This window comes from Balaenoptera physalus (genome assembly GCF_965194825.1).
Source record: "Balaenoptera physalus genome assembly, chromosome: 18".
Taxonomy (NCBI): Eukaryota; Metazoa; Chordata; class Mammalia; order Artiodactyla; family Balaenopteridae; genus Balaenoptera; species Balaenoptera physalus.
In genome coordinates this window covers 56,679,723-56,704,791 of record NC_138899.1, presented here as the reverse complement: position 1 = coordinate 56,704,791, position 25,069 = coordinate 56,679,723, and the positions used below count along the sequence as shown (strand labels likewise).

Genomic DNA, 25,069 nt, shown 5'->3' with positions numbered 1-25,069 from the left:
CCAACCCTTTTATCCAGTTCTTGCCCACAAACAATGTAACTCCCCTACTCCTTTTCTTTGTCATTTGTCTTCAATCAAGTAGGTACTTGAAGATTTTTTTACAATATACATATATATCTTGGAAGAAGAAAACAAGGATTCTTTGGAACAGAAAGTGTGCTGTTCTGTGTAAGCGTGTTGTTGATAAACCAGTGGTTATCAGAGATCAGGACTGGATAGGAGAACTTCTCAGACTGATTCCCTGTTTCCCTCTAACCTGTTTTTGTTGATCTTGTCCTCTGTTTTTGTGGGTTTGTGTTTTTTTTAAGCAGAATAAAGCAATTGTTTGGATACTTTACTTCAATACACTGGAAATATCACTTTCCAAAAGTAATCTAACGTTTCATCATCACCAGAATAATCCACTGGCTTGACTTATTATCTGGTAATAATTGCCACCAAACAAAAGATAAATCCGTAAGAAGCCTCCGACTTTGAAATTTATTCTCCCTGCTGTTTTAAATATAAACAAATCAGATATTGGACAGAAGCTCCAGTTTTAGCATTAAGTAGCCCGGTCACTAGATAAAACTCATCTAGTGTGTTTAAAAATAGGCCAAAAACCTAGAAATGGAGATTTTTAACTAGCAAGCGTATGATTTTTAAATCACTAAATTGGTTCTCCTATATGTTTCAGTTAATCTACCAACACTTTGAATGATTACTATTTTTGCCAGATTGATTTATTTTCCCTCTTAGTCTAGCCATCTTTCAGGTTTAAAACTTTCAGGTTTATTGAGCAAAGGGAGTATCCTAAAAAAATTCATCGCATCTTGGTTTGTGTAAGTGTACCAGCAGGAGAATTTTATCACTCCCTCGGGGTGACTCAGAGCCCTTCAGGTCTGGCTGCCTGTTAAACTATTTCTCTTTATTTATGGTCTGTGTAGTGTGAGGGAGAGTGAAAGTTGGCCCTCGTGAGCATTCCCTAAGCCTGCACGTTGCTTTGCTTTTGCTCCAAACACTGACGTGAGTAGACTACCACAAACCAAAAGGTCACTTTGCCATTTTGTTCAGATTGAGAAATACTTTAGATAATTATCTGTCTTTTGTATCTAAGAAGAATAGGAGCAGGGGGAGGGAGTTGTTTCATTTCCTTGAATTTCCTTTGCTAGGCTGCATGGGGCTCTCTTGAAATTGTGAAACAGAGTGGAGATGCCGCCCATCTCAAGTGCACGTTGCTCCCAAGCGTGGCGCACCCATTTGCTTACAGGTTGCTGTTTCTGGAAATCCTTTGTTCTTACGAAGATAGCTCACTTGATGCCCTGAGAGTCTCCCTCAACGTGTATGAGGCCAATCTGTATAAATCAGATAATATTTCCTCCTCAACTATGTCAAAGGTTGCAAACATTTATTGAAAGGCACACCGTGTGGTTCAGCTATGGGCTATGGGCTGGTGCCTATAAGATGCCTAGAGAGTGGAAGAGGGAAAGCCACACATGGGTGAAAAAGACTGTTGTGTCACAAAGGGCAGCAAGGAGAAGGCTAGAGTGCAGCGAGAGCCCAGGGAAATGAAAGCAGCTTTTGTTTGGGAAATTTAGGAATGACTTCTAGAAGGTGTCATTTGCAGGATTACACTCCTCATGTCCAGATACCTGCAATTTGTCCAAATTATAGCTTTGGATTTCATTAATCTACCTTCCGTATCGTTTTTTTCACAACCAGCGTATCTCTCATACTTAATCATCTCCAGACAGATGGCTATATTCCACAAAACTTCTATTTAAAGGAACGTGTTTGGAAATTTTAAAATTCTGTTGACTTTTTTAAAAAGTCTTTTAAGCCTAATCTCCATAATGACTCTCATACAGTCCCTACTTTCTTCAAACTTCAAGCTACACTCCCCCATATTCTCAGACAATATTTCAGTCTTTTGCTTCTGAAAGAAAATAGAAGCGATCAGAATGCAGCTCCTCCAACTTCCCAGGCTCAGATGTACAAGCCCGCCCGCCTGCCCACAGCTGTGCCAGGACCCCCGCCCGCTCCATCAAAGGCCGGTCTCTCCTCCCACCTTCACAGGCATTTTGCTCCATCCTTTGTCTCCTTCATTCTCTCTCCTTTCTGGATCCTTCCCATCAGTATTTAAACACGCTCTAGTGTTTTCCTAAACCCCACAGATCTCATTTGCTATCACGCTAATTCATGTGACTCTAATCCCTTTCGCAGCAAAGCCTCTTAAGAGAACTTTCTACACACACAGACCTCCAGTCGCTCACCTCTCCATCTAATGACTCCTGTCCCCTTCCCCCGCCTTCTACAGAACTGCCCTTGCTGGAGTACCAGGTAACCTCCACATTGTTGAATTCCATGGGTACCTTTCCAGTCACCATCTCTCTGGCCCTCATGTGCATTGAACTCTGCACACTCTCTCTGTGTTGAAGCCCCATCTTGCGTTGGCTTCCATGATAACCACAGCCTCTTCCTGACTCCCCTTCGCCTCTCTTGTCTGCCCGTCTCAGTCTCTTTTGCTGATTTGGTTCTCTCCTGGGCCACTACCCTTTTCATTCTGAATGCTTTTTTCAGGGAACTTCATTCACTTCCATGACTTCAGGTGGTTGGTGCTTGTAAAAAATATGCTAACAAATAAAATAGAGAAATGGTGGGAATTTATAAAACTGTAAAAAAAAAAAATAGAGTTCTCTCTTTTCTTCTGTTTTTTAATAATTAATAATATGTCTCTACTGCATCATATATTTGAACAATATGTGTTTTGAAAGCATCTTTGCATAGATATAAACATGTTCCAAACTGGAAACGACACATGGGGGCCTCGCTGAGTACAGCCCCCTTCGTTCTATAGATGCAGAAACTGAAATACAGAGAGATTAAGTACTTTTTCTAGAGTCACACAGCTGCTTTGTGTCTTATTTGAACCTCACAAGAACTCCATGAGGGCATGTGCACTTCTTAACTATTTAAGACATGAGAAAGCTGAGGTGCTGAGAGTTTGAATTTTGCCCATTTGCAGAGCTTGTAAGTAGCAGAACTAGAATTGGAACTCAGGTAACCTAGTTTCCAGGCTGCTGGCATGCTCCGTACTGCTTCTCTGCGTTCCTAGGATTGGTACAATTAAATTATATTCAAAATTAATTAAATTATATTTAAAAACTGAGATTATCTTTAAAAGAGAGAGGCAAACACACAACAGCAACTGCAGCGTGGACCATTACAGCACGGCCTGATTATGAGGAAGAGTAAGAACTTAGGAGGAATTTCACATGATAAAAATTCTAAGTGTTTATCTAAAGACTGAGGTTGATAGGTAGGTAGGTAGGCAGGTAGGTTGGTTTTTTAAATGTACCTGCTGATTACTGGTGAACTGATACCACGGTGATCAATGCATTTCTCCCTGATGTTCTTCAATAAGGGAGAATAAGTTTAGGAGTGATGACCCCTAACTTCTTCTTTGGTTATTGGGGTTTCCACATAAACCTCGGTGTGCTCTGATTAGCTAATTCTACTTTTTGACTTGGCAGAATGGGTGGGTTAAGGGATGAGGCATTTCATAAACCTCAATGAATATGCCTTTATGCAGGTAGATTGTACGGGTTGCTGTAGCAAGAGCTGTTTGAGCACAGACGAAGGTCTCTCCGTGTCAGTTATCACCTAATCCCCTTGTGTCCAGCTCAGCACCCCTCCTGCTGTTCCTTCTGCCTGAAATCCCCAGCCTCCTGGACTGCCCACCTCTTTCTCTTCCTTCAAGATTCTTCTTGGGCATTGCCTCTTCCAGGAAGCTTTCCCTGATACTTGTCCCCCAGAAACTAACGCAACATTGTAAATCAACTATATATAAAAGATTTAGCTCACTTTCACTTTCCCATTCCTACTGTATGATACACAGTTAACATTTCCCTACCCCTGCTTTATGATTTACACATCTTCTCAATAAATTTGTACTGGAATTTTGGTTAAACCAGTGTTCAGCATTCATATTGTGATGAGTATCAACCAGAAGAATCGTGTAGTGTACTTAAATTTCATTTCTGCCAGTCATGCCCCTTGATTTTCCGGTAAAGAAAGCTAAGAGGAGATAAGTAACTTTGGCCAAAACCATTCCACCAGTTAGTACCAGAACCAAGATCAAAAGCCAATCTTCTAATTTCCAGTAAAATGCTTTTTTCCATGACATCGAGCTGCCTCTCAAAAAAATTTTTTTAAGTTTAGTCTTAGTGAATCAATTAGAAGAAAAACCAAACTTTTACATGATTATATCAAAATATTCTTTACACTTAACTTTTATTTTACTCAAACTGATTTCCATGACAGCTCATATTTCTTATAAACTAGGATCAAAGTAAATGTAGATAAGGATCCCTGTGTAAAGAATTTAGAACTAGAAAGGATTTAGTCTGGTTTTTTCACTTTGAAAATGAGTAAAACTAAGGCCCAGAAAGGTTGCACGATTTGCTCAGCATCACACAGCAAGTGAGGGGCCACACTGGGCTGGAATCCAGGCTTCAGCTGTCAGGCCAGTCCTCACTCTGTTGCGTAGCACCCTCCTCTGAAACACTACTTAATTCCTCTCAGGCACTTTCTTTCATTTGAAATCTGTCTCTTACAGATGCCTGACCTCATTCTCTATCTACATGAAACTTACTCATCCCTAAAAATGACATTAAGGCGTCAAAATAAGTCAGAAGTGGGGAATAAAGCGTGTTTCTTAAAACCAGGGTTCTGATAAGCTACTGTGCTCGGCTGCACAACTTAGAACACTACACTGTGTTAGCCACTGGGGTACATGATGTCAGTGGAAGGAGACAGGATGAAAACATTCCTGAGTGTCGTGCAGAACTAGAGTCACACCGCAGAAGTCAGCACAGGCACTGGGAGGGCGCAGGGGAAGTCTGGCTGCCGCCCGCTCACCCCAGTTCAGCCCCAGGGCCCCAGGTTAATTTAGGGTCTCTGTACTTTGTCTCACGTTCCCTCTCCTCTCCCCTCCGATGACCCGTTTCATGGCCAGGTGGCCGGGTCACGGCCACACAGACACAGCTTCACATCTGGAGTCCTCAGACAGGGGCGCAGAGCGAGATGAGTGGGGTTGGGGCCCAGGGAGAGGAGGGGAGCCACGCGAGACAAAGGCAGAGGGAACTCGCCGGGAGGGCAGCCGGGGCTCTGTCCTGTAAGGAGTGTGAGTTCCAGGGTGTAAACAGGAAACAGGCAGAGTCACACTGTTGAAGAAACTGGAGAACTCACACAAAAGAGAAGAATGACAAACTCACTTATGTTTTATTATATAAACCCCTCACCAATTACAATCATTCTAGGAATCGTTTGTGTCTGGTTACCATGTAGCTCAATATCAATGATACATAGCATGATTTGTGTCTTATAACTATGGCCTAAATTTCATTAAAAAGCTTTACCCTCTGGAATTTAGTGTTCTAAGTTTGTTGCTCACAAAGAGCCTTCACAATCTAAAATTAAAAGAATGTCTTGCAAAGCCAAACCCAATGGTATTCTTTTCTCCTCTCCCAAATTTCCTGCTTTCCAGTTTGCCTCCTTCGGTTCCAGGAGAGCAGTTATCAGGCTTCCATATATTTTTGGTGGCATCTACGCCGCTGGAGCCATTCTGCAGCTTTGGAACGGCCACAGTGGCGGTGCCTGTCATGCAGCCGTTCACTTATTCACCACACATTTACTGAGCTTCTGCGATACGCAAAGACCAGGTGCTAAAGCTGATACGAAGAATAAGACCCAGTCCTGCCCTCTGGATGTTCACAGTATAGAACTGACGCCACTTTATATATGTGGCCACATTTTCCTACACAGCCCGTAGCACTGATTTTTATCACTTAAAGAAATATTTTCTTTAAAAATGTATGTGCATGTATGCATACAATAAATGCATACATTCTAGTTATTCAATGTATGTATTTTGCCCACACTCTAAGTGGTGTTTTACACTCTCAGTCCATTTGAGCTAGTTCAGCAGCCTGGAAGGGTCCCTCACCCAGTGAGGGACAGAACCATAAATGCTCTCAGCCGGTGAGTGACATACCACATTCTCCTGAGCTCTGTGTATGTGCAGTGCATATAGCTTATTTCTCTACGGCCTCTCTTTATGCCAGTGTTTTGTATTCTGGTTAATAGTTTTGACTCATCATGGTTGTCAAAAAGTGTGGGAGACCAGGGGATAATGGGGGGAGGGACAAATTGGGAGATTGGGATTGACATATACACACTACTATATATAAAATAGATAACTAATAAGAACCTGCTGTATAGCGCAGGGAACTCTACTCAATACTCTATAATGGCTTATATGGGAAAAGAATCAAAAACAAAAAAAGGAATGGATATATGTTTATGTATAACTGATTCACTTTGCTGTACACCTGAAACTAACACAACATTGTAAATCCACTATACTCCAATAAAAATTGGGGAAAAAAAAGTGTGGGAGAATGCTGGGCCTCCTGGAAGCAAAGGAAGAATGTCTTGCTCGATGTGAAAACACAGGTTTTACAAGAACTCCATGTGCCTTGAGGAAATGGTTGAGGAAACTCAGGGTAAACATCAGTAGACAATGACTTCATAAACATTTAGAGTCTGAGATGATGAACCAACAATGGTATGAAGAATAGCTGGAAGAAATGATGGCTGGTGACATAACCTGACTTTAGCATAAACAAAACGGAAAACCATTTGCCAATGTTGGATGATGGAAATACCTCTCCATGGGGAGGATACTATGATAACTTGTCCACCACGGATTCAGTTAGCATTCCTCTTTTCAGAAAAGAATTCCCCCACGCTAAATGTGTTTGCATGGAGCTGTGCTCAGTGCTTTCAAGAATTTTTAGAACCTGGGTCTTATTAAAACCCCCTTTTGCTTCTCCCCACCCTAGTGGTAGGATGGCTTTTCTACCCACCCTTCCTTTTCCTAGCTACACTTAGCACCTCAGAGAATTCTGTTGACAGGGAAAACACAATAGTTTTAAAAACTGCCAAGTAGGTTTTGTGTTCTGGGAGGAGCACAAGGGTTGGGTATGAGACTGAAATCGCCTGGCCAGGAAATGCCAGCAGAGATCATTTAACTTCAATAATAAAGCACGTGGCAGTAGATGTCTCTCTTTTTTTTTTTTTTTTTTTTTTTAATGGTACAGTCACTTCAGTCAACAGTTTGGCTGTTTCTTTTTTTTTTATTTTAATTTTTATTTATTTGTATTTACTTTTGGCTGTGTTGGGTCTTCGTTTCTGTGCGAGGGCTTTCTCTAGTTGCAGCAAGCGGGGGCCACTCTTCATTGCGGAGCGCGGGCCTGTCACTGTCGCGGCCTCTCTTGTCGCGGAGCACAGGCTCCAGACGCGCAGGCTCAGTAATTGTGGCTCACGGGCCTAGTTGCTCCGCGGCATGTGGGATCTTCCCAGACTAGGGCTCAAACCCGTGTCCCCTGCATTGGCAGGCAGATTCTCAACCGCTGCGCCACCAGGGAAGCCCCAGTAGATGTCTCTTGCCAAAGCCACCTTGTATATAACAAAACCAAAACATTTGCAAACTCTGCCGTAGTAGAAGTGGCCTTGCATCGCCAACCTTTTCTTTGGCTTTGGAGGTCTCATGGCCGGGCTTGAATTTACTCTAGCGTTGAATGTTAACCTTTTGAAGTGTCTGGAAAATAAAAGAGGCAAAATAGAAAAGGCAGAATATATAAAGACCTGACAGTTTGCCCTGCGTTCAACGTCTTGGAATTTAATTAGCAGTTGTTTTGTGAGAATGCTTAGAATACTCAACGCGTCCAGTGGCAGCCGGAGGGGTACTTGTCCGTGCCAGTAAACATGCCAATTATTTGTGGTTTTTTTAACCTGTGTTTTTGGCACTCACCTACACACAATGATAACAACATTTGTTTTCCCTTAAAGGTTTGTTTGTACTTATACCATCTTAACCCATGCACTATTCTCTTGATTCCATTATCCACGTTCTGTATTCTTAGATTTTCTGAAAGTCTTGTTCATCTTTTGTTCCTGTTTCCATTTAAACAGAAGAAAGAGATGAATAAATAAAGACCTCTAAGTAAAGTGAGAGGTGGGGGCGGTGGATGGATTCTGCAGCCGGATCATTTTATTTTGGGCAGACATTCCAACAGCTCTGTCTGGCCCAGAGAGCAGGAGAGAGGCAGCTACCCTAGACTCGACAGCAGGGAGTCAGCCCCGGCCCGACGGGTCCCCAGAAACTGAGCTGAGGCCGTGGTAGGGATCAGAGTGAAGCTGAGGGAGGTGCCGGGTCAGGATTTAAGAACAACGCAGAGCCAATGGGGCCATGTGTTTCCTGCCTCTGTTAGAAGATGACTGTCTGCTGACCAATGGCTGAGCACTGCTGTGCTGTTTGCCAATTATGAGCCGGCAGGAAAGAGCAGGAAGGGTCCCAGCAGATACCCAGCCGACAGCTTATCGTGGAGAGGATAGTACGCAGAAGATGAAACTCTTACATTCTGTTGCCGAGCTGCCTCTTACACATGCGTAAAATACATATTTATTAAGCATCTATTATGTTCGAGGATGTAGGTATAAGCCACTGTGCTAACCACTACTGTCCGATAATAAAAGGTAAAGTAAAATATTCATAAGTTGGTATTTTGCCCTCCTGTTAGCCCAAGTCTGAAATCTATAAAGCGTTGTTCATTTTCATCAGACTGGGGGTTTTTGTTGCATAGTAATGGACTGAGTGAAAAGAGTCATTCCAGTGAGGAAGATCTTTGTCAGAAACTATAAACACGGATAGAGAAATAACATAGGATGCACATGGGGATGTATTCCAGAACATCACATCAGATAGAGGAAGGAGGGTGTTTGCGGTTACAGTTTCAAATATTTTAAAATATTTACAAAGCACATCACTTGTGCCAGAAAACAAAGTAGGCATTGTCTCTAGGAGTGTTCAAGCAGAAAGGGGGAGGGTAGACAGAGTTAGGTTGAGTCTGGGGAGGTGGGCAAAAGGTCCCCTAAGTCAGGAGGGAGGGCTACTGGTCGACTTGAAGAAGCCTGTGAGAAAGAACAGGGGTCCTTTCTAAGCCAGAAGGCTCCACCCGCTCCATCAGGGCAAGAGCCGCTCTGGGACAAGCCACAGACCGTCCCTTCTGCCTCTCACCCGTAACACCACAATTGCCTCATAGGCATTTGTCTTCAGGGCCAGGGAACAGGCCTAGCGTGCCCCCCGCCAACCCCTTACCCTGTCCCCCACCTCAAACAAAGGAAAGAGGACTTTATTTCCCAATCAAGGGCACTTGCAGTGTGAATGCCATTGGGGTTAATTATTTAGTGCAAATGAATATCAGCTACAGTATAATTTTTTAATATTAATGATCAAAAATCAGATCATCCCCTGCTTTTCAAGAACTAGGAGGGATTAAAGAGGGCAGGAAGTCATTGAATATTTGAAAGCAAATGTTGCCACCAGCCAGGGAAAAACTGGACATAAATTACATACTTGATGGCTTTGCCAGAGATTGAAATTGGGACACATAGAAACTGCCTATGGACAATGGTATTTTTGTCATGTGTTATCATTGTAGAAGCTGCACGTTGTTTATGAAAACTGGGTAAGGTTTTTTTTTAACAAGCTGTCTTCATTTGAAAGACCATCATTCCTAGGGACATGTTAATGTGACTTTCATTGTATCTATGATAGAAATTTCTAACTTTCTATCATAGAATAAGAATAACCTCAGACAATAATCTTTTAGGCAGATGTATTCAGTACCTTATTATGGTCTGTATTACTCTGTGCTGTGACTTTGTTCCACTTTATAAAACATCCTCCTGGAAGCAAAGATCCTGTTTCATGTTATCTCCATTATCTCAGTGAGTAGTAAATGTGCCATAAACATACACAGAAATGTTTGAATAAGAAAATGAATGAGCGACTGCATTGAATTGCCTGCTAATCATCAAACTGTAGGCAACTGTACTGATATTATTATGGCAATTTTCAATGTCAGAAAATTTAAGGCACATCTTCTGGAAGTAGGACATCCTCCAAAGATCAAGACTGTGGCTTCTGCCCTGCTGCCTCTCATTCATCCTGTAATGAATGAATCAATTAGTTTGCATGCAGTAGACCCCAAGGAGCAGAAAACCCAACTCACAGTACCTTAAACTAAGGACATGTCTTATTTGCTGATGTAGAAGACCAGAAGCAAGTGACTCCACGGCTGGCTCAGCAGCTCAGCGGTGTCGTCAGGGACATAGCCTCCGCCATCCTCCCCTCTGCCACCTTCTTCTCATTGCCACATGGTCACCAGATGGAGACCACAGCACTAAGCATCACATTCTCACTCTGTGCGCCAAGGCAGCAAGCGCATGTATGTTGTAGGGGAGGGGAGGGCAGTCCATGCAGGGCAATGAAAGAGCTCTTGACCTGAGAGGAAGATGTTTCCCAGAAACCTCCTGATTTTCTTACATCTCGGGTCGCCTACCTTCCCCTAGACCACTCACTGGCAGAGGGGAATGGGATGGCCGGGCTTCCGGTGGTGCATCTGACTTCTGTTTAAAAAGGAGAAAGAAGGAGTGGGCGTTAGGGAGGCAGCTGGAAGCATCTGCTGTGCCACACCTAGTCTCCAGTTGGAAAATAAGAATAAGCTGTGTTGTCCAGTCAGTCCTCCAAGAACTAACTTTCCCTCCAAGATTGTATTCTGGCTATTTATGTCATTTTACTGATGGTTTTTAAAAATCATGAGTTTGAGGAGGAGCCTGAAATATATGGGCCTTGCCTAGAATTACAGGGCTTTCGTGAGTCATGTCCCTTTCCCTACTCTGGCTTTGGGTTGCTTTACTCTGGGACATTTTTATGAGTTATAATTTAGAAGCTCCATGTTTTTTCCATTTTGATTCATCTGAAAGAGGATAACAGTTCTTATGATTATAGCACGCTTATCTAAAAGGAAGTAGGTTGTGTCCGCTGTGAGAAACACGTCAAAGGCATCCATTTGCATCCACAGTTTTAAGAGTCCACAGTACTTTGTGGTTTGGGAAAAATTTTGATCCATTTAAGTGAATACAGTAGGGTCTATTTCAGTAACTGGATTGACTCACTTGAGCTCTTTCTAGATGAAACCAACCCTCGAAGGAAATGCATTCCAAGTCCTTCGCAACACATCCTTCAAAGAATTCAGCAGCTTATCAACTTTCTGAATGGCCAGAGGCTCTGTAGCATCCTCTGTCCCTAGGAAACAAGCTTCCTCAAATAATAGGCCTTCCCTAGTATCTGTTGCAGTTTCTGTCCTGCGCTGGACTGTCCTAGACTTCCTGCCTTGTAACTTTTATGAATCATTTTCAATTCACGTAAGAGATGCCCTAAACTGCTTTGGAAACTGCTTGTCAGGTGAGTTCCTCCCATCCGCCTAGAGAAATAGACTCGTGTGAGTATAATGGCATTCATAAAATGACACAGAATTAGATAAACTCCCCAAATGCCTCGCTTTTAAGTAAGTATCCTTGGAATTTTATGGTATATGTTTCTCTGGAATAAATCAGGTTTGGGCTGATGATTGTTTTTGTCAAGCATTTGTCAATTTTGTAACATCTCTAGACTCCCATTCGGGGTTGGTGTGGGGCTGACTTGTTGTGAACCACGCCATTCCCCAGCAGATGGCCTGGAAGACACACAGGTGGCAAAAATCACACCAGTTCCTTTCTGCCCAGAAAGTTCATAGCAAATTTTCTGCCTCCCTGAAAGCCCATTAGAGGTGTCTTTGCAATTTTAAGAGTGTGATTTTGGAGGTAGCTGAGGGGGGCTATTTGACAGGCTTTTTCTTTTGCCTTGTGCCATCATTTTTAGCACTTCTTAAAAGGCTATTCTCTTACAGCAGAATAACTGAATTGTCGTGGAATGTCTGAAGGAGATTGATTTTTGATGAAAGTAAAGTTACTAGACGCATAGGACTTTGCTTTCTATACCTCTTCTGAGGTTCTTTTATTTATTTATTCATTTATTTACTTGTTTATTCATTTATTTGTTTTTATTGAAGTATAGTTGATTTACAATGTGTTAATTTCTGCTGTATAGCAAAGTGTCTCATTTATACATATATATACATTCTTTTTTATATTCTTTTCCATTATGGTTTATCTCAGGATATTCAATATAGTTCTTTGTGCTATACAGTAGGACCTTGTTGTTTATCCATTCTTTTATTTATTTTTAATAAATAGTATACACACACACATACCCTAAAGTGAGGAAGGGTGTTCAGAACAGTTATTCTGATAATGCTGTCATTGCCCAGACCATTTTTGGAACTTCATCTTTAAGAATTGGCCTGTAGGGACTTCCCTGGTGACGCAGTGGTTAAGAATCCGCCTGCCAATGCAGGGGACACGGGTTCAATCCCTGGTCTGGGAAGATCCCACATGCCATGGAGCAACTAAGCCCGTGTGCCACAACTACTGAGCCTGCGCTCTAGAGTCCGCGAGCCACAACTACTGAGCCCACGTGCCACAACTAGTGAAGCCCACACACCTAGAGCCTGTGCTCCACAACAACAGAAGCCACCGCAATGAGAAGCCCGCGCAGCAACAAAGACCCAGTGCAGCCAAAAATAAATAAATTTAAAAAAAAAAAAAAGAATTGGCCTGTAGAAGTATCACAACTCTTACAAAGCAAACTAGTCTCATTATTGTATAATTGTGCCTGGTTTTGACTAACATCCCTTATTTACCACATTTTGAATCCTTGAATCAGCTAGAGCATGTCAGTGTTAGGTGGAATGGAAGAAATTATTTAGTTGAACCCACTTAGTTTCTGATGAGAAGGTTGAGGCCCAGAGAAGTTAATTGACTTTCCAAATGGTACAAAGCAAATTAGCAAATAGTTCGTACCAGAAATCAGCTCCAAGTATCCTTTAGCTATTTATTAAAAATCAAATCTATTTTTAAAGAATACAAAATGGCCACCATTAAAGATATTCAAATAGAATCTGCTGTGGATTCCGCAGATCCTTCCAGAAACAGTCCAGAAGTGTTTTGAGCAGCATTATTGTAATAAATGTGTCTTTATGTATGAAAAATAAGCTTACCATCTTATTATAATAAACGTATTTCCATATATAAGTTCCATTATGTTTGTTTAAAAAAAATCAGTTAGGCTGTAGTCATAACTTTTATACAGATGTCTTAAAATGACAGCAGAATAAAACTCTATCGCAATTTTGAAATGTTTCTTGTTTTTCTCATTTCTCACGGAAAACATCTATAAGATACTGCTAAGATAACCAAACATTATCTCCCGGGCTGAGGCAAGCTTGTCCTTGTGCTGTGCTGTCTGATGAGATACCTGCTGGCTACATGTAATTTAAACTTAAATTTTAGTTAATTAAATAAAACTTAAAAATCACGTCCTTTAGTATTCAATAGCCACATTGGGCTAAAAGCTACCATGTTAGACATCTCAGGTATATATATTTCTATCAACACAGAAAATTTTCTTGGTTAGCGCTGGTCTAGAATTCTCATGGTCAGTATACATATTTTAATTTACTGATTATCTCTTACACGGCCTCTAGAAAAGCTGGAAAGTGGTGGCAAGTTTGGGGGACAGTATTTTAAATGCTTATTTGTTCTCTAAATGTTGCTAGCTATTCTGCATAGTTTAATTTTTAGAAAGAAGAAAAAAATTATTTTCACCCATCTTTTCGAGCATGATTATATGTGTGGAATTCATATCAGTTGTCATGTCCTGGCTGCGAAATTTTAAAGTATGCTGAAGTTATGGCAAAAACTCTGTTAATGATGCCAAAGCTAAGGGTAGAAAGATCTGGTTAATTAAAATCTCTTTATGATGTCATAACATTTGAAATGAACTAGTCCGGACATAAGACAATGGAAGTTAGGTTGAATTCATTCTTAATAGCCATTTTATTTGCAAAGGCCTTAAGTTATCTACCTATCTTCGTTAATCCTAACATCCAGAATGAAAAGTCCACTTACTAACAAGGATTGGGTCAGCTCTCAGGACTGACCTGGCATCATGCTACAGGTCTATTTGCAAGCTCTCCTGCTCCACTATAAGCAATTTGAGGGCAGTGACCAATCCTCCATGGCTTTTGTTGGCCCCATGGTAGTTCAAATGAAGTCTTGCCAATACATTTCCCGTTAAGTGTTATTTGAACAAATAAATAAATGTTTCATCTGGTCTGCGTTGAAAATCATTCTATTTGGGAAAAGGCTCATAGGTTACGTGGATGTGACTGCTTCAAGTTCTTTTCATTGTGGAGTAATATCTACGGAGCTGACTGCTAGGATGGAATTCCTGCGTGGTTATCAGTCCTTTTGGTGAATCTGTGCCGAATTAAATTAGGGGCCAATGAGTGAGCCACAGGCTCTCTAAGAGGAAAGCTAGTGCTGCTTATTCTGTTTGATTTGCAGGAATAGTAAATCCAGTTTCAAAATCGAGATGAACTAGGAGAGCTATAAATACCATAATAAAATTAGAGTGGGTCCAGGAAATAAATAAGCAGTTTTCAGTGTCTGTGTGTATAACATATATCACTGAAGCACACAAAGATACATTTTCTGTTTTCCTTTTCTACATATTTTATATAAAGTGGCATTTCTCTGAGGAATGGGATTTCTTGGAAAATTAAGTAGGTAAATGTATATCTGCTGTGACTCGGCTGGACCAGCTGGGCAGTGATCCTTTTAAACCATTGCGAGCTCTCTCAGTCAGTCTCTGGTGAGATCCATTTCCCCTGCTTCTGGTGGGTCTTGTTCTTTATGTAAATGCTCAAGGCATACTCTGCGCTAGAAGAATTCTGAAGCTGTAACCCAGTCCAGCACCTTTTCTTTAAAGGATATTTTTTAAAATTAAATTTGTCTCCTTCCCAACTAAATGGATGTAAAATCCGGTGAAATTTTTGCCAGACGCTAACAGCATCTGTTGTGTCCTGTGGCCTGAGGTTACGCAATACCTTAAGGACTTAGGGGGAAACAGTTCTTCTTTCTGTCCTGCAGCTCCTGGTGTTGGTCACAGAGAATGATAGTGTCTCATTTCTTCATTTTTAGATCACAGTCAACAGAGAGAGCGGTGAAGACGTGAGTTCCCCCAAACACGGCAAGGAGGACCCAGACAACATGCCGCACGTGGGCGGCAGTACTTGGGCTGGCGGCACAGGTTCGTAGCGGCATTCTCCTGGGTCGGGCTTCCAGAGACTTCGCAAGCCCGTGTGCACATCACAGCAGCCCCAAGAAGGCTCCGGAATCAGCCTGCCTTCTCTGTCTCCCCCGTTAGTCGGCTGGAGTGTGCCTTTACCCTCTGTCCCAGCATGACATCAAGACACGGAAAAACCCTGGCATTTGGAGTCCCGCAGACTCTGCTACCCTCTGACCTAAGACCCTTCTGGTCCTCCCAGGGTTGCTTCATCCATAAAAGGGGCATAATATTAACTGCCTCACAAGCTTGCGATGATGAGGATTCAATGAGATTATGATTGTAAAGCGCTGAGCTCAAGACCTGGCATGAAGAATGTATTCATTAGAAGTGTTAATCCCCTCTTTTAAATTCCATGCCCTTGGGAATCATGCCAGAAATCGACAGTAAATTCTTTCTTGACCAGCTGACTTTGAAAAGAAATGGTCCTGGTCCTCCACATCTCAGAAGTGAGCATGTTGAGGATGCAGGGTTTTGAGATAAGAGGGGTGGTTGTGGTCTGAACCGATGACTGGGGTCCACTCCTTCCTCTTGGCCGCCCGACAAGAGCATTGTTCCCACAGCTGCTGCCTTCCTCTTTCCTCTGCGGCAGCTGGAGCAGACACATCTGCAGAGCCGCAGGAATAGGGCCAGACTGTGTGCGCACTGTCTGATCTTATCACGGCCATGAGCGGTGCTGGCATGAGCTCTGTTCTTCGCCTTCCCTGAGGTTGGTCTGTGCCTCTTGGCCTTGACAGCCTCGGGAGGAAATGGGTTTCTGTGTTCGGACAATGTGCTATCAAATCGGCCTGTGGACTCCTTGCCTGCTCTGTTTATTCATCAAGCATCAGCTTGAAAGAAAGGATATTTTGAGAAATGTCCTTTGATCTGGAAGTTAGTGTCAAACCAGCAAGATTTAATCCATGTGGAATGCATTGTGGGACGAGCTGGCCAGATGCAGGTTTCCCAGCAATGGGCTCCTCTGGAGCAGACGTTCTCGCTTGTTATTCAGCTTGTGTCTACTAGCTCACATATCTGTCCAGACTGAAGACCCTGCTTTTGCTTCCCCCAGCCTTTATTTTTCAATTTATCAAGGCTCTTTTGCTGCAAATTTTTTTTCTCTTTGTCACTCTCTTCCCTCAGAATTCTCTATATTGAACTGAGCTCTGACCCAACAACTCATTTGATTCCTTCTTCGTCATCAGAACCCGTCCATTGCCTCTCTCCCCCTTATCTTAACAGATTTAGGATGTTCAAGGTTAGCTTCAAGGTTATACCTTGAAGTCTGGACTCTCTGGCAAGCATTTTCATTTAAGAAGTTCAAATTAAAGGCTCTTGGAAGAGGAGGACGTGAAGAACTCTGTCCTCACGCCCTCTCCACCCCCATATGACTTTGCCAAGGGACCGTGCTTTCCCATGCTGTCCGTCACTCACACCAGCCTCTATAAACGGTTGTGGATCCTTTCCTCGTTTCACCAAAAAGGATGTCATCTCAGCGCCCTTGAACTTTTAAGCTCTAATTCATGACCCACCCATACCTCCAGGAGGAAAGGAGTCAGGTCCCAGAAACCTGACTTGTATCTCATCATCAGTGTCCAATTTCCAGTCCCCTCCGCCTATAGGCCGTCCACAGGTGACAGCCAGGAATCACACACATCCAAGAGGGAATTTTCCACCAGCCATTTCTAAATAAAAATGAAATAAGATGTGCTGGAATCAAAGGATAAATAAACTATAATTAATAGGCTGTTCTCATGGTATTTCCCAAAAGGAAATGACCTACCTGGACTTTGATAAGGGAAACAGAGTATGCTGAGTTCTTTCTTTTAACTTATTACACCACTTAAGTCTTCAAGGGAGAAAAGAAAAATGTAGCATAATTTAACCAAAGCCTAAAAGCTTTCAAATTTTCCACTTTATGAAACTTAGAAATGACCTCATTCTATGTGACTGGTAGTTGTGTAAATAATAGTAAGAGCAGTCACTTATAAAGCTCTTATTTTGTGCCATATACTGTTCTGAGCATTTTAGCCTCATGACAATCCCATGAAGTAAATAATATTAGTATCCCCATTTTACAGGTGATGAGACTGAGCTTACAGAGAAGTTAAGGAACTTCCGTCAAGGACACATGACTAGTGCATTGGAACCAGGATTCAAACTCAGGCAGTCTGACTTAACTATAGAATACTGTACTATATAATACTAGTATACTATACTAATCTATACTATACTATACTATAATATGATATAATATTCAATATTGTGCTGCCCCTCCAATATTGGATTCTCTTCTAAGTTCCCAAGTTTTTTGTGAATGAACAAAAGAAACTGTTTACTAGTATTTTAATCATTATAAAGCAGGGGTAATAAACTGGTAGCCCAGGGGCCAAATATGTAGCCAATCTAGCCAATATATGCATTTTGGGGGTCAAGGCAGTGTTTTAAAATAATATGAATTTGAATGTGTTGAGACAAGGCACATCTTCTCTAGTTAGCCAAATTCTCACCACTTCTTATAACATTACCTACCTAATCTTCTAGGCATTTAATTTTACATTGTAAGTTATGCAATATTACATAATGCACATTTTCAAGCATGTAAACTTGCGTTTGTATTTATAAGCTGTCCTGAAGCTGGCAATGTTTATCTGTTGTATATTATTCTAAGCTAAAAGTCAAAGTTAGTATAATAATTGGCTTCTAATCTTGGCTCATCCACTGATATGAGGTCATGAGTAGGTGACTTAACCTCTCTATGCATTATTTTTATCATTTGCAAAACAGAGGAAACAGGATCGATAGCCTGGTCATCTTTCTTTTATTTTAAGGAAAAATGAGGTTACATGTGAGGGAAGAGGAGTGTCGTTCATTGAACTGACAAATATATACTAAGTATTTATGATGTTCACGCCTCTTGTAGGTACAGAGCTACAAAGCTATGTAAAATATAATCCCATTCACACTATAGGTGACAAGAAAAGAAAAAATAAATTTTAAAGAATAACAAATAGTGCATAGGAGTATTGATGCCTGTGAGGTAGAGTCATCAGGTGAGGGGTCATGGAATTTGGACTGAGCCTTGAAATCTGCGTGGGATTGGCTGGATGGAGAAGAAGAAAGCGTCCTTGATAGGGGGATGCCCTGTGTTTCCAGAAGAAAGTCATTTGAATATTTAATTACTAGTGAAGTACAATTCATATACTGCACAGGACTGCCTTAAAGCCATGATCTGACTTCTGTTTTGTGATCTGGATCAGACTAATCACCTGGACTTTCTGGTTTCCTCCCAGGGGGAAGAGACACTGCAGGTCTGGGCGGCAAAGGAGGTCCTTACCGGCTGGATGCAGGCCATACAGTGTACCAGGTCTCTGAGGCTGAGAAAGATGCGGTTCCTGAGGAGGTGAAGAGAGCTGCAAGAGAGATGGGCCAGAGAGCGTTTCAACAGAGGTGAGTGGACCCCATTGCATCCGGAGCAGTGTCGGCCACTGTGATGAAATGTCAGTGGACCCTGAAGTAGACCCAGATTTGTGTGATTCTATTCCTCATGCAGCAACTTGGACCCACAAACTGAAATCCGTAGCCACCCCCCTCCCAGTGGAGACAGCCGAGTGAACATAATCTCCCACCCTTTCTACTCAGGCCCTTTTAAATGTATTGATTACATATGGTCGTATAGAGGAAGGACTTGAGCACGTTAGAAAGTAAAACCAAAGATACTCCTCTTCGGAGAAACTAAAGGTCAAATCATTCCATCCACATCTATTCCCAGGCCACATAGGGAATTCAGATAATGCTACGTGATGGTCCCTTCCTGCCCTCAGGAATCTTGTAGATTTACGTGGAGACAGGACTAGTGTACACACACACACTCACACTCACACACCCCCTGGTTAAGGCTGAAGTCCCGTGGTACGGCAGTGCAGAGAAGGGTAAGGTCCGTGGGCTGATGTGAGGTGAGGCCTGAGATCAGCCAGTACTTGGACATTCCAGGAAGGGAAAACTAAGGGACCAGAGGAGCCAGCTCTCCTATGCAGTATAAAGGGTACCAGCTGGGGGCGGTGGGGAGCGAGGTTGACTGTGGAGGCCCTGTCAGTGGGTGGAGGCCTTGAAATCCAGGCCAACCAGCCTGTAGCTTTCAGATGTGCTGGAACCATCCTGAGCCACTTTGATTGGAACCATCTAAAAAATGAGAAGAATCCGCATGACGCTTTCACTAGACATCCACATGTGTTCATCAGCTAAAAGTGAAAAATACCCAAGGAGCAGCAAGATCTCCTTCAGGAGTGAGGGCACAGACAGGGGTCTGGGAGGCAGATTTATACTGCTGTGCTCAGTGAAAGGAGCTGGGCGCAGTTCAGGAAAAGCACGCTCCAGGGTATGTGAGTTCCGAAGTTCCTCCCACGCAGGACATCTGGTTTTACATTACGTGCTGTGCTTACACATCCTGCAAGTAAACAGTCCAGAACAATGGGGACACAAAAATGCAGGTCCCTCCTGCCACACCCTCAGGAAAGCCTGCAAGGCTTAGGACCCTCATGTACTCAGCAGGTAGGTAAGACAAGAGTGTCACTCCCAGCCCACTTCTGCTGGCTTCCCTGGAGACCTCAAACAATTAATTTATCCTCGCTGGGCGTCAATTTTTTCTTCTGATGGTGGCTCCCCTCTCCCTTCCTCTCAGAGAGGTTATGAAGACAAATCACTGTGTTAGGAATGAAAGCAGTTTAAACTTCTCAAAAAAGGATGGGAGGAATCCTATAATACAAGGTCTTGTTAGAATTAAAATATGGCTCTATGATTCATATAAACAATAAATATTTATTTAGGAAAAGAACCAAATAATTAGATACACATCATCATCTCCTCCCCAAATGATGAGTTCCTATTGTTTCCACGCGGAAAACCTCACAAGTCCTGTCTCAGTTTTTGTGTAAGCAGACAAATGGATAGAGGAGTTCACAGGGAGAAAGAAGGACCTTAAGTAGTGCTTGGGTACAAGTACACAAGCCCTTCTCTGATTTCCATGATAAGGGTGAGGAACCTGGTTCTATTAGGGACCATTGCGCCACAGGGGAAAGAAAGTAAGGAGCATCTGTAATAATAAGACAACTAAATTTAGTGGCTATAAAGGAGGAACGAGAAAAAGTGGAGAAGGGAATGAGAAAACCAGACACCTCTACTAAGCGCTGCAGAGAAGAATCTAAGTCCGCGTGAAGGAATACTGGAAGGTGGTTGAAATACAGAGGAGATGGACAAAGCGATGAGAAAGGAGAAGATGAAATAAAAGCACATGGAGACCCTGAGAAAGACAGAAAACACACAGAAAAATGTTGCTTTCTACTTTCGTGTAGTAATAATCCTATTTGATGGGTATTCAATTTAGTACTGCTAAAGATTTTTCTTAAACTTTTTATTATGAAACTTTTTAAACAGAAACAAAAGTAGAGAGTAACGTATAATGAACCCTGTGGACCTGTTCCCTCAACCTCAGGAAGAAAAATCTGATTCCATTCCTAGTCCCCATCCCTGGGTTATTTTGAAGCTAATTCAAGATTTTCTGTCTTTTCATCGTAAATATTTCAGAGTGTGTCTCTGAAATATTTTACTTAAAAAAAATAAAAATACAAAACCATTATCATGTCTTTAAAAAGTAATCATTCTTCACTGTCATCCAATAGTTTTGGATGCTTTAGTTTTAAAGCTATTTTGCAGTTTTAGGTATATGCAGAATGAGGTCAAGTCCCTGCATTTGTGCTTTTATAGCACCCTGTACCTTTTCTCCATAGCTCTTATCACTCTTTCCCATAGTGTTATTATTTGTGTGAATAGCTTATTTCTTCTTCACTGACTTCCAGTTCATTGAGGGCAGGATATTTTGCCCTCTAGTATATCCCCAGTACCTACGCCCAGAACCTGGTGCCTGGCAAGCACATACATATTTGTGGAATGAATAATACATAAGTGCATACAAGTAATGGTATCACCCTTTCATCCTTAATTAAAAGACTGGCTAAAGCCAGACTGACAGCCAGACCTATCCATCAGCCTAGAGGTCCACCATATTGCCTCGAAGAGCCTAATTCTACCGACGGGTTCTTGATATTATCAACATATTTACTTAGCATTCATTTGTATCTGGATTTCAGCTAGATACTGGTTCGTACATATCAAGAATTGCTTAGGGCTTCCCTGGTGGTGCAGTGGTTGAGAGTCTGCCTGCCAATGCAGGGGACACGGATTCGAGCCCTGGTCTGGGAAGATCCCACATGCCGCGGAGCAAATGGGCCCGTGAGCCACAACTACTGAGCCTGCGCGTCTGGAGCCTGTGCTCTGCAACAAGAAAGGCCGCGATAGTGAGAGGCCCGCACACCACAGTGAAGAGTGGCCCCCACTCGCCGCAACTAGAGAAAGCCCTTGCACAGAAACGAAGACCCAACACAGCTAATAAAGAAAGAAAGAATTGCTTAACTCAGGAAGAGTAACAGGTGGACAAGTGTAAGACATGTATAAAGCAGAACAGAAATAGTAAACCAATAAAACAAGAATGAAATAGATGGCGAGGTACTTTTACATGCTTGGAAAAGCATTTAAGGTGGACACCAACTGTGGAAATTGTACCCACTACCATTTGCAAAACTAATCAGCCCTACACACTAGATTTCAGCTTGTGTTTGTTTTCCTCATAATTGATCCAAAAATTATAGTATTTAAGTCTGACCTATACGAAAAAGTAAAATGAGAACTAAAATTCCCAGACTCTTATGTAACAATAAATATACCCTTTACGAATATACTGTGCCAACAACGTGCAGTCAGTCCACATAGATTACTAGGATGTGAAGCAGCTGTGCCCTGAAGTTTTGATCAGGGTTAAAGCAGCAGAAAGACCTATTTTCAGCTCACTTTGTGGGTTTGAGAGTATTAGCCCTGGGAGTCTTGTCTCAAACAGAGGCTAAAATGTCCTATTTTCTTTCACTGCTCCCTGCTTCGGTCTTCATCTTTCAGAATGTTATCAGCTTTGAACACCTTGTAGGTGATTTTTGTGAAAGCTGACACAGCTTGGAATATGATTTCCAGATCTCTTCATAATTAGAGCAGCATGTGGTGTGTTTTGGGTGCAACACAATCGTGCCAGAGGTATCCCTATAACTGGAGTTAATTCTGATCTCTCTACAATGACCAGTCTGCCTGAGTTGACTTACTAACTGCCTGGCTCCTTCCTTGATATGTGTGTGTGTGTGTGTGTGTGTGTGTGTGTGTGTGTGTGTGCGCGCGCATGTGTGTGTGTGTGTGTTTCCCCTGCTAAGGACAAGCTATGCCTACATTTTTTTTCTAATCTCCCTTCTTTGGAAAAGTACTAATCTCCCTTCTTTGGGAGAGAGCACATTAGCCTCCCAGGTTGGTAGCATGTCCTGCAGTGTCATTGTGCCCAGCTTCTGTCAGGCTTGATACTTGAGACATATCTTAATCTAATGAAAACTTATAGAGAGGTTTAAGAGATTGCCAAAGCTAAACATAAGAGGCATTGTTAGGAGGTCAAGTCCTATACACATATTCCTTTTCGTCCTTCAGAGCAGAGAGTAAATTAGATTTAGAAGAGCACCTTGGCTTGTCACCTCAGGAAACGACCATTCAGATATTATTTACCTGTCAGGTATTTACCTTTTGATAGCCAGTGTTTTCAAAAGTGCTATCCAACAGCATTTATTGAATGCCACTGGGTGCCAGGGTTTGTGCTGGTACTGGAGATTCTGAGAAAAAATAAGACATGTTCCTTACCCCAGAGGATTAGAAGAGAAAAAATGAGAGTACATCACATGTAGTAAAGGTATTTTTCATTAAATTTTTGGCTCAGGTATACACACACGTGTGTGTACATGCATTTTTGTTTACTGGATCTCAATATAAAGCTTATTTCCTACTGTGGAAAATAAAGTTTGAAAAACACTATGATAGGGCAAAATAGACATATGTATTAACAGCAACGAAGTGTATAGGTTCCATAGCAGATAACTGTGGAAGATATGTGAAAGAGAATGATCATGAAGGGATTGAGCCAGACTTCATAGGACGTGAACTTTGAGCCGGGTCTTGACACCTGAGGTGGCATTAGCTAACCCAGCCAGGTGGTAGGGCAGGAATTGCATATCTGCCCTCATGGTGGTCTAAGCCTAACATTATGTGATTCTAATAAGCCTTTAGTGCTCTGCCCTGTGATGGATGGATTCTTCCCAGCGCTTGGCCAGACAGGGAGGAATAGAGACCATTCATCCTCATTGAGCATTTGGGGGTTCTGTTCCAGCCCAAGGCAATAAAACTATACTCCTGATAAGAGTTTCAGCTCTACAGCTAGGATCCATACCTCCAACATTGTGTACATGCACACACACACACACACACACACACACACACACACACAGAGCAGCTTAGAACACCGTGTTGTGGTTAGGCTTTTGAGATATGCATTCATCATTCCCTGTCCTAGTATTAGTACCCTTTACATTTATAGAAATTTGTAGAAATGTGTATTATGGATAAAACACTGTAAAACCTTCTACTTAAAATTAGATTAAGATGCTGCATTTTAAATAATTGAGTCTTATTTGTATTTCAGTCACCATATCAATTTATTTTGAGCATCTATTATGCTAGGGATCATGGTAGGCACCGTGCAGATAAAGATGAGAAAGATTAAAGGAGCAAAGAGTCCAGTTGGGGAGACAGAGAGCAGACAACTATAGCATAGGTAGCAATGCTCTGACAGAGAAAAGCATGAAGTGATTCAAGAGCACAGAAGACAAATCTGAAGATCAGAGCAGGCTTCCTGGAGGAGGTGACCATTGATATGAGCCTTGAAGAGTTCGTGGAAGTTAGTAGGCAAAGAAGCAGGGAAAGGCACTCTGGGTGGGAGAGAAGCCCATGCAGGGGCTCAGGGACAAGGGCACACAATGGGTTGAGGAAACTGCAAGTGGGCTGGCAGGGCTGCGGCAGAAGCAAATAATGAAAAACAGTAAAAAGGAGCACTGTCCTGGGAGGACAGAATTTCAATGCCACAATAATATTAAAACACAATTATCCTATTTAAAGTACACAGTCAATTTCAGAAAACTCCTCTATTTTACATAGCAACACATTTATTTACATTCTCTGGGCCTGAGCTGTTATCATGATCAACCAAATATATGTCCTTGGTCTTAAAAAGCAACCCATAGGATCTCTCTAGGAATCTGCCACACGAACTGACCATCTGCCAGCATCACGACACGTGTTTGGGATACAGCAGCGGTGTGCTACAGAGCTGAGTCATACTGGCTCACGTCAGCCAACTGCACACTTCTTTCTAACTCAATGCTCAGGGGCCTCACTATTGATAGCTTAACATCAACCACCACAGAAATCAACAAACACTACAAATCAGGGCTGCTTTTTCCTCTACAGGGCTACTTAACCATTTCCTAGTGCATCACCGCACACACATTCCTCTTTTGCAACGTTAGCTGGAGACATCACTTCTTGCTTTTTTTCCTCAAAGGCCTCCTGAGTTACCGAGGATTTTGCTACAGTTCTTAGCCGTAGATGAATGGAAGTAAAAGAGGCACAGGTACAGGCTTTCAGCTGTTGTCTTTTTTGCCCTCTGATTTTAGGCTAAAGGAGATCCAAATGAGTGAATATGATGCTGCAACCTATGAAAGGTTTTCAGGGGCTGTTCGACGGCAGGTGCACTCCCTCCGAATTATCCTGGATAATTTACAGGTAATCAACATGTATGGGCCAAGAAAATAATCTGGGCCCCAAACTAGACCCACCCCAAAACTATTGGAGAAAGTTATCTGAACCCTAATCAGCCAGTCCAAAAAAAATGAGTCAATGCCAAAATGTTTGCATAAAACTGTGGGTCACTCCATGGCTTTCTTA

At 42.2% G+C, this 25,069-nt stretch overlaps 1 protein-coding gene across 3 annotated transcripts in view; it reads left to right on the top strand.

Annotated features, from left to right (window-relative positions):
- Positions 1-25,069, top strand: part of VWA8 (von Willebrand factor A domain containing 8) — a 356,490-nt gene that overhangs the window by 291,184 nt on the left and 40,237 nt on the right. For all 3 annotated transcript variants that reach the window (XM_082435350.1, XM_082435351.1, XM_082435349.1), the window contains 3 exons: positions 15,031-15,139; positions 18,448-18,604; positions 24,799-24,907. In XM_082435350.1, coding sequence (XP_082291476.1) covers positions 15,031-15,139; positions 18,448-18,604; positions 24,799-24,907 — 375 coding nt within the window. The remainder of the gene's footprint in view (positions 1-15,030; positions 15,140-18,447; positions 18,605-24,798; positions 24,908-25,069) is intronic.